General features: G+C 47.2%; 1 protein-coding gene across 1 annotated transcript in view; it reads right to left on the bottom strand.

The window, feature by feature from the left end:
• Window positions 1-17234, bottom strand: part of GRIN2C (glutamate ionotropic receptor NMDA type subunit 2C) — a 29541-nt gene that overhangs the window by 11073 nt on the left and 1234 nt on the right. Inside the window, exons 2-7 of the mRNA XM_027873100.1 lie at window positions 12357-12786; window positions 10219-10817; window positions 8223-8337; window positions 7489-7700; window positions 5579-5744; window positions 4719-4872 (exon numbers count right to left, since the gene is read on the bottom strand). Of these exons, the coding sequence (XP_027728901.1) occupies window positions 4719-4872; window positions 5579-5744; window positions 7489-7700; window positions 8223-8337; window positions 10219-10817; window positions 12357-12770 (1660 nt within the window). The 5' untranslated portion in view covers window positions 12771-12786. The remainder of the gene's footprint in view (window positions 1-4718; window positions 4873-5578; window positions 5745-7488; window positions 7701-8222; window positions 8338-10218; window positions 10818-12356; window positions 12787-17234) is intronic.

Genomic DNA, 17234 nt, shown 5'->3' with positions numbered 1-17234 from the left:
CAGAAGTCACCTGGGTAATAAAAGTGGAGAGCCAAGGTTTGAACCCAGGTCCTCTAACTTCAGATCCAGCCCTTTGATATATCACCATTACCTCAAATTCTTCCTCAACCTTCTGCACTCCAGTCTGTCCAGAAAGTACAGTCCCCACCCCCAAAGCCCAAGAGCCCTCCACACCTTGGTAGACAGTGTCATCATTATGGGAAAAAGTCATCAGCCAGTGCCCAACCCCCTGTTGATCGTCCTCTGCAGGCTTAGTCTGGTCCTTGAATTAAAAAGCGGCACACAGTTCTTCACCAGACCTGAGCTGGAAGCCTTTCTGCCTCGGTAGTACCTACCAGAGCTTGTCTTCTCCTGGCATATCCTTCAGAGAATCACCATGCCAATCCAATCCAACCCAACAAGCATTTATTAAGTGCCTGCTGTGTGCAATTAAGAAGTCATTGGTAACCTCGGAGAGGGCAGTTTCAGTTGAATGGTAAGATCTGAAGTCAGATTGCAAGGGGCCAAGTCAAGAGATTAGAGACAACACCTACAGGAAACCTTTTCTAGGAGTTTGGTGGGAAAAGGGAGGATAAACACAAGAGGATCAGGGAGAAGTCAGATCAAGCAAAGGTTTTCATTTAAAGAACGGGGTGATCTGGGTGTGTTTTTAGGCAATAGAGAAATAACTCCTGACCTTGAAGACTTTATGGTCTAGCCAGAGAGACAACAAAATAAACATAATTAGGGGTAAGGGGTCAGCACAAGAAGCTGGGGGGAGGGGGATTGGGAAGGGCTTCATGTAAAAGGTGGTACTTGAGCTGAGCTTTGAAGGAAACTGATGATTCTAAGAGGCAGAGATAAGGAGGGAGTATGGGCATGGGAGCCAGCCAATGCAAAGGTCTGATAATGGGAGATGGAATGACATGTATGGGGAACAGTAAGAAAGCCCATTTGGCTAGACTGTAGCGAGCACAAAGGGGAACAATGTTGAATAAGGTTGAAAGGGTAGGCTAGGGCCAGGTTGTGAAGGACTGTAAATGCCAGAGAAGTCTATATTTAATCACAGAGATAATAGGGAGTCATTAGAATTTATTGGATAGGGCAGTGACATGGTCAGCCCTGTGCTTTAGTAAAATCTCTTTGGTAGTTATGTGGAAGACAGATTGGAGTAGAGACGCTTGAAGCAGGGAAACCCATAAGAAGCCTGCTAAAATAGTCTATATGACACATGATGAGGTAATGGCTGTGTGAGTAGAGAGAAGGGGTAGAATTGGCAAGATCTGGCAACTGATTGGATTTACTCAAGGCAGCTTGGTGATCAAGTCCTGGACGTGGAGTTAAGATCGGAGTTAAGACCTTAAGACCCGAGTTCAAATCTTGCCTTAGACACTTGCTAGCTGGGTGAACCTGGACAAGTCACAACCTCTGTCTGCTTCAGTTTTCTCATCTGTAAAATGGGGATAAGAATAGCAACAACCTTTCAGGGTTCTAAAATGAGATGCAATCTTAAAGGGCTATATAAATGCCAGTTATTATATGGAAGGAGTGAGGAGTTGAAAATGACATTAAGATTGAAAGCCTGGGAGACTAAAAGGGTGGTGGTACCTTCAATAGAAATATGGAAGTTTGGAAGAGCAGTGGGTTTGGGAGGAAAGATAATGAATTTTGCTTTTGATGTGTTGAGTTTGAGAGGCCTATAGGAGAACCAGCTTGAAATGACCAATAGGCAGCTGTCCACATAGGACCATAATCCAGGAGGTAGATTAGGACTACACATATAAGTGTGAGCCTCCTTGGCATAGCGATGATAATTAAACCAATGTGAGTTAATAAGAGCCCCAAGAGAGAAGGCAAAGACAGAGACATGTGGTTCACTTACAGGTAAGGGTCCAGCAGAGGAAACAGGAAGACTCGTTCTGTCCGGCGCCAGGGGTCAGTGAGCGGAAGTTGCCAAGAGGCAGATTTAACCCAGAAGCCTAACTCGGTTTCCTAGTCAAGAGAAACTCTCTAATAATTAGAGCTGTTCAAAAGTGAAAGCCTTAGCAGAGGCCGGGTGCCCACTTGTCTGTTGGGTTATAGTGGAAATTTCTTCAGGAAGGGTTGGCACTGGATGGCCACCGAGGTCCCTGTGTTTTCTGTTGTTTTTGTGTCCATTGGCGCCTTCCACAGTGCCCAGCCTGCAAATAAGGCTTAATAAATGGTGGCTGAAGGAATGATTGTTGGCTGAATGAATGAATGCTGGTGTTGTTCCAGTCAGTCAACCCAACAAGCATTTATTAAGTGTGTACTGTGGACAGAGCGCCGCAAAAATTGATAATAATAATTACACATTTTTATAGAATTTTAAAGCTTATAAAGTACTTTTCTCACAACAACCCCCTGAAGTAGGCATAGTGAGCCTTATTAATCCCATTTGACAGGTAAGGAAACTGAGGCACAGAGAGTTTAAACATACGTTCATGATACTAATTGTAAAGGCTAAGGTTTGAACTCATCAGGTTTGTTTGACCTGAAGACAGATGCCCTCAAGGAGCTTAGTCCAATAGTGGGATATCACACAAACACCTTGTATAGCTAGCTAGAATGCATAATAAATGTACTAGAAGAGTAATAAAAAAAAAAGTACAGAGTCTAAGCAGGAAAAGTACATTACTGAACAAGGAAGGCTTTGTATGGTGGAAGCAGATTTGCAATTGGACTTTAAGGGATGGGTAGGAGTTCATCAGGTCAAGCGAGGGAGCGGGGATATTCCAGGCCTGAGCAAAAGTGTGGAGATAGGCAAGCACAAGGTGACCTGGGAACAGAAAGCAATTCAATTTGGCTGGAGTATCAAGATCGGGAGGGGAGAGAAGGCTGGAAAGTTGGGGTGGTGCCAGATTGCGGAGGGCTGAGACGAAGGACACCAGCCCAAGGAGTCTGAACATTAGTAAGTGGTAGAGAGCCATTGAAAGGTTTTGAACAGAGGAATGATGCAGTCAGATTTATGTGTAATGGGGTAATGCCCAATAAGGGTACAGACCTTAGAGCATTCATAGTATGCTCTGTCTGGTAACAGCCCACGGGGAAGGTGGGTGAGCTTGCTTTCAGGAATGAGTATTGGAGGCACTCTTCCTCCAATTCAGAGCAAAGATATCCTGTTTCCAATTAGTGACAAAGGGCCTTTTAATTGGCTGCCTACTGGAGCAGAATACAAATACAAAAGGTAAAGGAAGGTCCAGTCAAGATTGACCTCTCTTCCCTGGTGACAAGCAAGGCAAGAACTTCTATAAAACCTCCAAGTGAGAAGAGAGGCAGCAACAGGGACAGGCACTGCCGAAGCTGCCTTACGTGAGCACATGCCACCTATGTTTCTGCTGACTCGGTGGTGTCTCTTCTCTCCCAAACTTAAGAGAATGAGTATCAGAGAGAAAACGGACCAGATTACCCCCTTATGAGCTTTGGAAGGTTGGAAGGGTCACCAGAGGACTAGCTGCTGGCGTCTACAGCAGTCAACCAGAAGCCGCTGAAGCCAAGCCCCTAATGAGGAGCCAGGTTACTTGTACATGCTCCAGTCATAGGAAGGGCTCCTCCAATATACGTTCCAGAAAACAAGCTCACCTATCCTCCGCGTGGTTTGGTGCCAGGCAGAATATGCTGTGCCTGCTCTAAGGATACCAGACAACGGAGTTGAAAAAAGGATTCAGGAGGCAGAAAGGGGGCCACTGAAAGGGGGTGCGTGTCGGCATGGCCCTTCCTGTGACTCGGAGCACGCACCGGCATCCTGACTGTTTTCAGAGCTGGATAGTCTCCTATAACACTTGCATAAGTGTTGTTGGTCTGGCCGTGACATGAAAGATGGATTGGATGGGGAAGAGAAGCTCCTCCTCAGTCCCTTGTGCAGAGAAGCTGTTCCCGAAAGGTTTGTTAACTTGAGCATGCCAGACGCCCGAGAGAGAACTTGCCCTATTTCCAATTTTGCCTGGTGAGCCTGGGGAGATAGAGAGCAGTATCTTCTTGACCCCTAGACCCTCTGCTGCCCAATGGCTGAAAGGAACACTGTCCACTCTGCTCTCTTTGACCTCAGTAGACAAGATTCAAGGGGCCTATGGGAGCCATGGGAAGAATGGGTCTCCAGGACCTAGTAGGGCCCTGGATTACTCTGAGGAAAGTGCCTAGCTCTGGTAGTAGGGGAGGAGGAAAGAAACCTGAAGAGTTGAGAAAAGGACCCAATTCTCCCCTCACCACTCAGGGAGAGTAAAGTAATAACAGAGCTAGAAGGCCCCTCAGAGATCCTCTACTCCAAGGGCTATTAACCATTTTGTGGCACGTGCCTTCTTTGGCAGTCTGGGGAAACCTATGGATCCATTCTCAGAAAAAAGTTTTGGAATAATTCTGGGAAATGCTAAATTTCAGTTAGAGGTTGGTGAAAATAAAGATCTGGGATGTTTTTTACATTTAGCTTCACAGACCCTTGAAAGTATTCATGGACTCCCACGCTAAGGACTCCTGGGTGTTGTCCAACGCTCTCATTTTATGGATGAGAAAACCAGGGCTCAGAGAGTTACGGTGACTTTAGGCAAGGCCACACAAGTAGAAACAGCAGGATCAGAACTCAAGCTCTGATTCCAACTCCAATGCTCTTTACACTATGCCATGATGAGGGACATCAGCAGCTGAGGATCCCTCCCCCAGCTCTAATCCCACCCCAGGCACCCACATGGCAGCCCTGATTCCCTCCCTCCCCACTCCCAGCTCACCCAGGAAGGCAGAGGGCGAGACGGTGCCATTGCTCCGGGCCACCATGACGCTGATGCCCGTCTCCACGAAGGGCACGGAGAAGTCAACAATCTCCGAGCGCTCCTCGTTGATGGTCAGGGAGCCGATGGCCATGTCTGCCCGCTTGTAGTACACCTGGGAGAGGGGAGTGGTGAATGGAAGGAGTCAGGCACCTCACAGACCCAGCTCACCTCAGCTGTATCCTCAACCCCATCCCAATAGTTTCGCCTGGGCCCCTCCTCAAAAAAAAAAAAAAAAAAAAAAAACAACAACAAAATGAGGAGGAAGCTAGGAAGAAATCACAAGGACACACAGGAGACCCGCCACCCAGCCCAGCCTCAGCCACTCAGGCTCCGTATTTTGTGGGGTGGGTAGCCCTCTTGTCTCCCTGACCCTAGGAGACAGGATTCAAGGGGCCAGCAAGAGTCATGGGAAGAATGGAGCTCAAGGGCCTGGAAAGTCCTTTGAAGTACTCAATAGGCAATAATAATTAATAATAATAGCATATACATATAGTGTCTACTATGTGCCAGGCATAGTGCTATTATTTCCCCCATTTTATAGTTGAGGGAACTGAGGCAAATAGCAGTTAAGTGATTTGCCCAGGTCGAATAGGTAGTGTCTGAGGCTGGATAGAAGGAGGTAACAATGGATTTTAAGCTGAGAAGAGACATGGGCAGATCTGTGCATCTGAAAAATGTGGATTGGAGGGAGGAAAAGAATCCACAAAACTTATTTTTTTTTAAACGCATCGTAGGTATTCAATAAGGAAACGTTAAATGGAAGCAAGTTGACTGTGGCAGGGAAATGCGAGGGCCCTTGCTGAGGGGGCCTCACCTACCTCACCGATCATCCCGTTCCAGATGCCCCGCACCTTCTTCCCATGTTTACCGTTGGTCACCAGGTACAGGTCGTAGGAGAACTTGACCCCCTTGGACAGCTTCTTCAGGATGTCGATGCAAAAGCCCTTACAGCACAGTTTGGTGTAGGAGTCCCCGGGGCCATCGCTGCTGCCACCCCCAGTACAGACCCAGCCAGAAGGTCAGCCCCATTCTCTGGCTCAGGCCCTTCCCCCAGCCAGCCCAACCACCTGGCTCTTGTCCCTCCTGATTGAGCTCAGGCATGCTCATAAGCACGTGCACACACACACACACACACACACACACACACACACACACACTCCTCTTTCAGAGACTCAGTTTTCTCCTTTATAAAATGAGAATGTTGTTGGCAAAAAAATGATAGGCCCTCTAATACTGTTTTGGTGGAGTTGTGAATTGAACTATACCAGGAAAGTTAAAATGTACATACTCTTTGACCCACCACTAGGCAAATACCCCAAGGAAAGGTCCCATATAACCAAGATATTCATAACAGCACTTTTTTTCATAGTACTAGAAAACTGGAAAGAAATGGGTGACCATCATTTGGGAAACTGCTGATTAAACTGTGGTATATGATTTAATGGAAGATTATTATGCCACAAAGAAATGATGAATATGAAAAATTTAGATAAACTTGGGAAGTGTTAAAATGTATTAGAAGTGTTAAAAACCAATGCTGAAAATAAATTGATCCATGGGGATAATCTACATAATGACCCTAATAATGTAAAAACATCATTGGTAAACATCAGCTCCCTGATCAATGAAGTAACTTTCAGAGGACTGTTACACGTCAAAGATGCCTCCGATGAGAAGAGAGGTGGTGCACTAATCAGTGCAGAATGAGGCATACACTTCCAGATGTGACCAATGTGAAGGGAGGTCCAGGAATATTTGGAAATGATGGCAATGTATGAAAGGGGCAGCAATAAAACATTTTAAAAATAAAGTAAATGAAGGCGTTACACTACATGAGTTCTAACTACCATGGGTGACTCACAGATACATACACATAGTATGGAATATGGAAAGCAGGTGGGTCACCCCTCCATACCCACAGGGCCTATGTCAGTGTAGCTAGAGTGGTCACTGCCAAATTCTTTTTTTTTTTTTTTTTTTGTCGAGGCAATCAGGGTTAAGCGACTTGCCCAGGGTCACACAGCTAGTGTCAAGTGTTGGAGGCCAGATTTGAACTCAGGTCCTCCTGACTCCTATGCTCTATCTACTGTGCCACCTAGTTGCTCTTTGCCAAACTCATGTCCAGAGAATAAGTTCTGGTCTTTGAAATTATCTTCACATATTCAAAGCTTTCTTCTGCACCAACCTCCTCCTTTGCTCCTGTTTAAGATGCCTCTGGACCCAGGGAAGGGGATAAATACAGGAGTTGGGAATAGGGAACCTAAGCACTGGTGAAGACAAGGAGAAATGATACCCTACCACAGGCTCAGGTATAAACAGCCCTGCCAGTGTGAGGGTAAGGGAGCTCATTTCAGGGAACATTGAGGAAGAGGAAGGATACTCACTAGACCATAGTTGAGGCCTTCCTCAGAATCCCCTCCCATAGTCCTAACCTTTCTTTCTCTGCCTGAACTCAACTGAAGGGAAACTGTCTCCTCTCAACTTCCCCAGTATGTGGATCTCTCTGTTTTCATTTTCTCTGGGGTAGATGTAACAGGCAGGGCCAGAGTTCTCCTAGGACGTGGAGTTCAAGCATTTGGGTTCACCCTAACTTGGTCTTTTGAAAAGTCCCCAGAGGACTCTGGCATGTGCTCCATGGCTCTCTGAGAGAGAGGGAGAATCCCCTCATTTTTCATGTGTACACACACACACACACACACACACACACACACACACAGACCTGCCAAACCTGTCCGTGCGGTTGCTTTGTTTTCGGCAGGGCACAGTGTTGGGGATGCAACCACCTGTACTGGAGTCAGGACTTTCCACAATGACAAAGGGTCGCTCCTCCAGGGTAGCCACCGTGAGGTGCCGGTTGTCAACCACTGGTTGTAGGTAGGCACCATATCTGGGCCACACAGGGTACTTCATGTGAATGATGCCCTGCTCCCAGCGTCCCACCTGTGACAGGGCAAGAGTCTACATGGGTCCTCTTCTTCTTCTTCCTCCACTAACGCCCTAGTCCCTGCAAGGTAGTTATGCCCGGGTGGGGCAACTTTCTCCCAAGAGAAGGGGAAAGGCATTCCCCCAGGAGATCAGACCATTGGGCTGGTCATACCCCGGATTGTCCCCTTCCAGAAAAGCACAGACCAGGGCCCAAGGAACAACAGTCGTAGGAGAACTCTGGCCCTGCCTGTTACATCTGCAGCAGGGTAATATGCAGAGATTCTATGCTAAAAGGACCTCAGAAATAGCTATGGGACATATAAAATGTAAGTGATGGGCTGGTGGAGTTGAGAAAATGCTGAAAGCATTTATGAGTAACACCTGAGGAAATAGAAAAGCAGAAGAACTGGAGATAAGGCTATCTCAGAAATTAGCTTACTTCTGTTAGGTTGAAGAAGCCAAAGGCTGGGGCAGGGGCAGGGGGGAGGTGGAGGGAGGAAGCCTCAAGGTCTCAGCCTCTCCCCATGCCCTTCTCACCATTTCCCAGAGCCGATACCGGTTGAGTGAGATCACCACCATGGTGGGCCGCACCAAGTACCCGCCATCGCTGAAGGAGAAATCCCGCTGCTCCCAGGTCACGTTCTTCAGGTGCCTGACAGGGTGAGGGAAGGATCGGCTCATAGGGTGATCTTCTGCAGATGCAAAAGACCTTTTATCCATTATACCTGCAGATCTGTCTGCGATGGCTCATTTTTTCATGGGCTGAAGCATTTTCCCTCCCCTGCCATCTCATCTCCTGAAAATGATAGGAGCCCTAGCTTGGGGCTCCATCTATCTTCATCTCCAGCACTTCTAGTGGGTCTGGATTCCTGATTCAGTGTCCGAAAAACTCAAGCTAGAATGGTGAGTGAAATCTAATAGAAGAAAATCTATTAGGGATTAGATTCAATTCAAGGAGTATTTATTCATTGCAGGCACCATGTGCAAGGCCCCATAGATACAAATAAAAAAAATTGAAATTGTCCCTCGCAGTCTGCTAAATGACAGAAGCTGCTTGCTTAAATATAAAGTCCTACCTTTGGGTTCAAAAAATCAACTGCAGAGAATAGAGGTTGGAGGAATGGCTAGAAAGAATCAGAGAATCTCTTAAAAGGACGTCAAAGGCAATCTAGCCTTAACTATTCCCTCTGCTACACTATCAATAAATGGTCATAGATTCCCGGCTTGAAGACCTCCATGATCTCCAGTTTCGGACAGCTCTAAATGAAGCCGAAATCCATCTTTTAGCAGCTTCCATTCATTTCTCCTACCTATTTCTTCCCTTTGCAGCCAAGTAGAGCAAATCTCATCTGTCTTCTACTTGACAGTCTTTTGAATACTTGAAGATAACTCTCATCTACCCTCTATTGTTTCTCTATTTAAGGTTCGGCGTCTTCAGTCTCTGCTATTGATCTTCACATAGCATGGTCTCAAAGAGACATGGACAGCTAGGTGTCACAGTGGATAGAGTACCATGCCTGCAGTCAGGAAGACCTGAGTTCAAATCTGGCCTCAGACACTTATTAGCTGTGTGACCTGATTGGCAAGTCACTTACTCCTGTTGGTCTTAGTTTCCTCATCTGTCAAATGAGCTGGAGAAGGAAATGGCAAACCACTCCAGTACCTTGGCCAAGAAAATCCCACCATTTGGGGTCACAAAAAGTCAGACATGACTGACATGACTGAACAACAGAGAGACATGGTCAGGCTCTTCTGTCCACATTTCAGCTTTTCTTTTTTTTAATTTTATTTATTTATTTATTTATTTTTAGGCAATTGGGGTTAAGTGACTTGCCCAGGGTCACACAGCTAGTAAGTGTCAAGTGTTTGGTCTGAGGCAGGATTTGAACTCAGGTCCTCCTGACTTCAGGGCTGACGCTCTATCCACTGCGCCACCTAGCTGCCCCCACATTTCAGCTTTTCAATCAAGGAAATGGTAACCAAGGATGATGAGAGAACTAGAGGACATGCCATATTGAAATTGAACAAACTAGGGATGATTGGCCTGGGGGAGAAAGACTCTAACAGGATAGGATAGGATAGTCCTCTTCAAGTATCTGAAGGGTTGACACATAAGAACCAAGGCAGATTTTGGCTTAATGTAAAGAAAAACTTCCTAATAATCACACCTGCCTCAGGAGAATGGTTTGCCCTTCCCTAGACACCTTCAAGGGTAGAGTAGATGACCTGGAAGGTCCCTTCCAACCTTAGATCCTATGATTCTAACTCAGAGGAGGGTCCAGTTGGTCATTTTTTGAAGCTGGACCAACTCACCTTGACATAACAGGGAAATATTAGGGGACTCGAAAGCAGAGTTCATAAGGGTGGAGTGAGGAGCTAGAAAGATTCCTGAGTATTTAGGGAATAACAGATGCAAATGAGATGCAAAGCAACATGCAAATGAGCCCTAATTCTGATACATACCTCACAATTCCTTCTCCACCCCCATCCTTTTTTTTTTGTTGTTGTTATACACATGGCAAAGGATGCTCACCTGTAGAAGGCTTCTCCCGCAGGGCTGATAGGTTCAGCGGGAGCATGGCAGTCACGAGCAGGAGCAGGCAGGTCCCCGTGGTACCGTAAGTAGCCATGGGCCCCTAGGGCCACGATGGCCACACCATCGCGGACTTTCTGTCGAAGGCTGAGGCGCCAGCTCTCAGTCACCACACTGATAAGGCCCACAGGGAAGACCGAGGGTGGGGCCTCGGTGCTGCCCAATGCCAAGCTAGGCACCACCCACACATAGCCTGGCCCCACCAGCCCCTCCTCCTCGGCCACCGAAAACAAGTATTCTGCCTCTTCCCGGGAGCAGTATGCCACGAGCACCTGAGAATCCAGCTGGCGGAGGAGGCGCTGGATGCGGGAGCTGGGGCTGCCGGGGCTCAGCTCCAGGGTGAGGATGTCCTGCAGCTCCCAGCCTAGGTAGCTGGCCTCTGTGAATGAGCGGATGCCCTCCAGGAAGACAGCATAGCCAGGGTGGAAGCTGGTGATAACTGCAAAGGAGCTCCAATCATACTCCTCCAAGACCTTGAAAATCACCTGGATCTGCTGCTCAATGGATACCCCCAGCTGCAAGAAGGATGAGCCAGGCTCCTGCCAGGAGGGGAGAGGGCGTTGGGAAGGAGCTGAGACTCTCTGCTCCCAGAACCCAGGGCCGCCCTTTTTCTCTTGCTAGTTTGGGGTCAGAGGTGGAACTAGGAATTGTTTCACCTGGGACAAAAAGAGTTAAGAGGGGACACCTGTCCAGAGAGGCATCCGGTGAACGGAAGGGACAGCCTGTCTTTTTCTGTCTCTCCCTCACCCCTACCAAATTCAATTAGTCTATGACCCCACCATTTGACTTCTTCATCCTCTCTCAGGTTCTGTCTCCTCCTGCAAGGACGCAGCCAGGACTGTGAGGCATGAGCTAGGGCAGACACATGAGAGGAAGTGCACCCCCTTGACATTGGTGCCCGAGGAAACCCAGTTCCTCTACCCTAGGTACACGCTGACTTCTTGCCTCTAGACCACCCCTCCTCCAATTCTCACAGCCTTCTGTAGTGTAAGAAATAGTGGACACAAGCCTATCCCAGCCTGCTTCAGGTCCCAGACAGCATAGTAATCAAGGACAGGTCTCTTATTAGAGAAGGATATTCAGGATATGTATTGTAGGGAGGTTTGGGGATATGTAGTGAATGAGAAAGTTTGGGATAAAAGTTGAATCCAAGGCCCAACAAGGGACATTGGGCTAGTTCTGTGTGATATGAGAACCCAGCAGGTAGAAACAGATGCTTACTTATACAAATACAATGAAGTAAGAAATGGCCAATGTGATGAATGCAGAGAAGCATGGAAAGAGCTGCATAAATGGATGCGGAGTGAAGTAAGCAGAGCCAAGAAAAACCACATACACAATGAGGATGGCAACGTAAATGGAAAGAATATCCACGCACCAATAAGCCAAAAGTGAATATTGAAAAATTATTTTTAAAAACACACAAACATGGCTCAAAAGAAGAGGTATGAGAAGGCCCTCCCAACCTATGCCCTCAAAGAGGTGGGAGGTCCACAGGTATGGCCCATTAAACATGTTTTCAGATGTTTTCAATATACCTATTGGTTTTGCTAATTTTTTCCTCTTTTTCTTTTATTCGTGTCTTTAAAAATATCATTTGTAACATTGGATGGTTCATGGGGAGAGAGACACTAGGGAAAAACAATGATGACATAAAAAACCAAAAGACATTAATAATTTTTTTCTTAGAAAAATAAGAACATAGTGAGATAATTCAGTTTGCCTCCAACCTGGACTGGTAACCATCCTTATTTCTCCTTATGGAATGGAGAAGTCATTGGATCTTTGCTTTCTTTGTCCAATATTCTCCAAAACCTTCAGTTTCCCCAACCCCAACTCCCTCTCCTCCAGACATCTCCTAACCACCCCAAAGGACCTCAGTCCCCTCCTCCAGCCTTTTTCCTCCCACCTCCCCCAAAATATAACTTCAGCCTCCCAACTTGTGACTCCTTCCCAGCCTCACCCTACCCTGGATTTCCCAATCTGCTGCCCCTCAAAACCTCCCATCCCTGGAGGGCCTATTTCCTGCTCAAGCGTCTATGATATTAGCAATCAGACAGGAGGGGATGCCAAGACACCTTTGGAGTAAGGACCACAGCTGAGCCTCCACTGATGCTGATGATGGGCACGTGGGTTTGGGAGGAGATGAAGTCAAGAATCTGTGCCACAGCCTCAGTGCCCACGTTGTCCTCAAAAACAATGCCATGGACACGAGCAGAGCCCAGGAGCCCACAGATCTGGGTGAGAAGGGTGCTGGGGTTGGTGTCATTGACCACCAGAGTGATTGGCTGGATCTCCAGGGGCAGGTCCAGGAAGTTCTGGGGGGTGAGGCGGGCACGGGCCAGGGTCTGAGCCTGGGCCTGCAATGGGGGCGCTGAGCTGGCAAACACCACAGCTACTGTCACCACCTGTTTCCCCCGGCCAGGCCCCATCCCTGCCCAGGTGCCTAGGAGGGTGGTCAGCAGCAGGGCCAATCCCAAGACTCTACCCATGTCCACTGGAGAGATCCTGTAGAGATACAAAAACAGAGACAGATGGAAGCATGGAGAGATGGATGGAGATAGAAAGATGAAAGGAAGCAAAGATACATCCAAAGAGATGGAGAGACACATAAAAGAAAAGACAGGGACAAAGGAGACAGAGATAGAGCCAAGGAAGAGACAAAGACCAACAGGAGAAACAGAGAGAAGACAGAGACAGAGAGAGACAGGCAGAGAGACAGAGGCACACAGTGAGAAACAGACAGATATACAGCCACAGAGGGAGACAGAAATACAGATAGAGGACAGAAAGAAGGTGACAGAGAATGAAAGGAGGGAGAGGAAGAGGAAAATACACACACCTCAAAAAGAGAAAATGAGAAAGAGGAAAAAAAACCAGACAGAGATGGTGCAAAGACAGACAAGGAGATGAAATGTCAGGTCTGGGTCCTGAGGAGATTCATATCAAGGTGAGGGTTGGGTGGGGCAAGGAACACAGGAACAACCAGTAGGTACTGGAGGTGAGAGAGGTCTAGGCAGGATGGCAAGAGCTGCAACACACTGGGAAAAGCCTCTGAACTGTTGACTCACTATGGTGAGTCTAATGTACCATGAGGTTTACGTATCATTTATACACAGAATACTTATGTATTCCTAGTGTTGGCAGAAATCTTAGAGGTCTCCTAATTAATGTCCTACCCAGTGCAAGAATCCATTTCTGGACTGGCCATCCTAGGTGGTCATCTAGCCTCTGTTTGAGTACAGCGACAGGAAACTCATTACCTCACAAGGTAGGTCTTTTATCTTTTGGGTTGCTCTAATTGTTACAAAGGCAGCTAGGTGGTACAGTGGATAGAGCACCGAGCTTGGAATCAGGAAGACTCATCTTCCTGAATTCAAATCTGGCCTCTGACACTTATTAGTTGTGTGACCCTGGGCAAGTCACTTAACCTCTGTCTGCCTCAGTTTCCTCATCTGTAAAATGAGCTGGAGAAGGAAAAGGCAAACTACTCCAGTATCTTGGCCAAGAAAACTTCAAAAAGGTGTCACGAAGGGTTGAACATGACTGAAACGACTCCACAATTGTTACAAAGGCCTTCATTTTAGACAGTGGAAATCCATCCTTGGTCCTAGGTCTTCCCTCTAGAGCCACATGTAGAATGCACCTGGATGTGCTTCTATGTGGCATCCTTTCAAATAATGGAAGCCATCTCCTGTGTTCCTCTTAGCCAATCCAGTCATTGGTGTCTAAACTGGGAGGCATCTATTTATAGTCATAGTCATTCTTTCTATAAGGTTTGCAAAGGACTATACATATGTCATCTCATTTGATCCTCACAACAAACTAGTGAAGTAGTTATTATTGTTATCCCATTTTACAGATAAGGAACGCTGAGGTTGAGACGAGTAATGCGATTTACCTAGGGTCACACAACTAGTAAGTGTCTGAGGGAGTATTTGAATTTCAGTCCTTCTGACTCTAAGCCCAGCATCATTACCAACTTTGCCACTTAGCTGCCTCTGAAGTTTGCAGGAGTTTTAGGGTAGAGTCATTAATGTCCTCCAGAGTCTTATTATTACTATAACCTAATCTACTTCTTTTTGCCCTCAGTCTGATTTATTTCAGACCTATGCCTCTGGCTGCTTTGCTGAAACTAATTCTTGCTGGAAGAACCAGGGGAACAAACCTAATCTGAGCGTGAATGAAGGGCCAACAAAGACAATTTTCTTGAGCTCTTAAAACTGACAATCTAAGACCCCTGAACTGTAAAATATGGCTGTCCCCCAGGCAAAATTATGACATAAACAAAAATGATCAAGGTGCCATAGTTAATAGACCACTGGACTTGGAGTCAGGAAGACCTGAGTTCAAATCTTGCCTCAGACACTAGCTGTGTGACCCTTGGGCAAGTCACATAATCTCTGTCTGCCTCAATTTTCTCATCTGTAAATTGAAGGTGTTGGACTCACTGGCCTTCTAGCTCTAAATACATGATTCTACAATCCTATGAACTCTACCACTCTATGACCTTCCACTATCAAGCACTTAGCATAGTGCCTGACTGAAAGTAGGTGTTTATCACTCACCTGATAAATGTTGTATCAACTGACTGACTGACTGACCATTCTTAACTCTCATTGAGCTCTGTCACTCTCAGTAACACTCTTCCCCATAACCTTCTAGTGAGGCAACGCCCATTCAGTGAATAGGTCTCTTTAAGGAGTGAGTAAATAAAAAATAATTTTTTAATTAAAAAAAATCAGACTAGGAGAGGAAGACCCTCTCAAAGTGAGAACTTGAAAAAACAGCTTAAATGGGCCAGGGTCTCCCACTGCATCTGGGGCCATCTCCAGTCCTCCTGATCAATATCTGGCCACCGAACCCACATGGCTCTGGAGGAGAAAGTGAGGCTGGTGACCTTGCACAGCCCTGCCTCACTCAAATCAAAGTCAATTGCAAGTCATGTCATTATCTCCCTGATGGCATGGTCCTCTTTGAGAATGAAGGACAAACCACAATCCCCATACCCTCAGTTCCCTGGGGCTCTCATTCTTTTTCAAATGTTGTTTTCCAGAAAGGACTAGAAAACTCAGTTATGCTAAGGTGGAACTGAGAGATAAAGTTTAAAGATAGAGTTTAAAGTTTTTTGTCTCCTAGGGTACTGGTATTTTAATTACAATCAAAATTTTAAACTGAAGGAATAAAGTCCCACTGATGGTGTTTTAAGCCATCAGTAAGCTGAGCAAGGGAAAATAGTTTTTTGGGGCCTGGAAACTAATGAAAGGAGCAGGAAGATCTCTATCTTTCTCTTTGTCTCTATTCTCATTCTCATATTCTCTCTATCTCTTTCTCTGTCTCCCCCCCCCCCCACCCCATGCATTAGTAAGCATTATTTTTCACAGATTAGCCAATCTCAAGAGGCTCCCCAAGACTTTCCCCCCACTCTTTCTCCATCAGGTACCCCTCTCTTCCCATCATAAGATCATAGAATTGAGTCTAAAACCTTACCGATAACCTAGCCTAATCCCCTGACCCCCCTCTCAATTTACATAAGAGGAAACTGAGGTCTAGGGTGGTTATTTAAATGGCTTGTCTAGATCGCATACAGTGAGTAAAGAACCAATATTGGAATGTAGTGGGACACTTTCCCCTTCCCATACCTTTGTTGCCCCCCAGTTATTCTCCCACATTTTATGGATGCCCAGAGAAGCAAATTAAGGGCTGGGTTGTGGGTAGGGGAAGCAGGAGGGGATCCCACAGAAAATGGGCAGAACCCAAGAATCTCTCCCACTTGCCCACCAGTAGGAGCTTTCCCCTGAAGGTTCCTTTGGGCTGCCTGAGTACCACCCCCAATACGCATCCAGATGTTTCACAGTCAGTTCCCGGCAAGCAGGTATCCTTCCTTTCTCCTTCCTCCCTCCCGTCCCTCCCTTATCATCCCATCCCAGAAGGATGTCCTCATGTACTCGGGCAGTGGTCTTTCCCCTTAAGGACTAACTCTTCTTTATATCCCCCCCCCCCCCCCCGAGGCGCTCTTGTGTACCCCTTCCCCAACCCACCCCCAGCAGGGATCTTTGACACTAGGGCTGTGAAGTTCGGGGTATTTTTAGGCCAGTGATAAATAATTCATAGGGAACGAGACATCAGGTTGCTCCCACCCCCCATGGGAAGAAGGGGCGCAGGCGAGGAGGGCCACAGCTACTTGGCGGCTCAAGGACGTAAGCGATGCCGCGGTGGCTTTGAGCCCGTCCTGGCGGTCAATCCAAGACCGCCCAAACAGTAGCGTCACTGCTACCTGCGGACTCGACCCTCGGGGTGGGGGGGGACGGGGGGGGGAGGTGTGCGCGCGCGCGCGCGCGCACACACACACACACACACACACACACACACCCCACCCCTGTTCTCCAGTACATCCCCACTCCCAGAGAGGTTGCTTCTCCAAACAAGGATCCCCAGGCGTATTACAGATCCATGCTTTTCCCTCCACCCCCGTCCCCAGCCCCGAAAGATTAGATACTTTAGGAAAGAAATCTGGAGCCCGGCTCCTTGCCTGCCCCTAGACCCCTTTCATCTTGCTCTCTGCCTTCCCAGGGACTGAGTCACAGATTCAGGCAAAATGCGAGGATGAGGGCTAGGAGTCTAAGGCCAGGCAGGACAAGTTCCTACTGGGCACTGGAGGATCAAGTAAGAGGAGAACAAGGGTCGAGGTGCTGGGGGCCCCATTTCGCCCTTTCTCCTTACTAGAATTCCGCCTTTCGTAAGCCATCAGCCTAGGATGTGGAAACAGTATATGGAGTGGGGGTGGGGTGGGGGAGAGATAGAGGGTGGAAGTCCGTTCTAGGAAGATTTGGAGTGTATGTGAAAATGAGCCGTCTTGACTGGAGCTTACTTTCGGGAACCAGAGACCCTAGATTCTCTCTTCTTTGCTTCGATAATTGTCCTACAACAGTTTAGCGCTTGGAGATTACAAAGCA

This window comes from Vombatus ursinus, unplaced genomic scaffold (genome assembly GCF_900497805.2).
Source record: "Vombatus ursinus unplaced genomic scaffold, bare-nosed wombat genome assembly UNPS02014801.1, whole genome shotgun sequence".
NCBI lineage: Eukaryota > Metazoa > Chordata > Mammalia > Diprotodontia > Vombatidae > Vombatus > Vombatus ursinus.
Note: the sequence above shows the minus strand (reverse complement) of the source record. Positions and strands in the feature narration are given on the sequence as shown.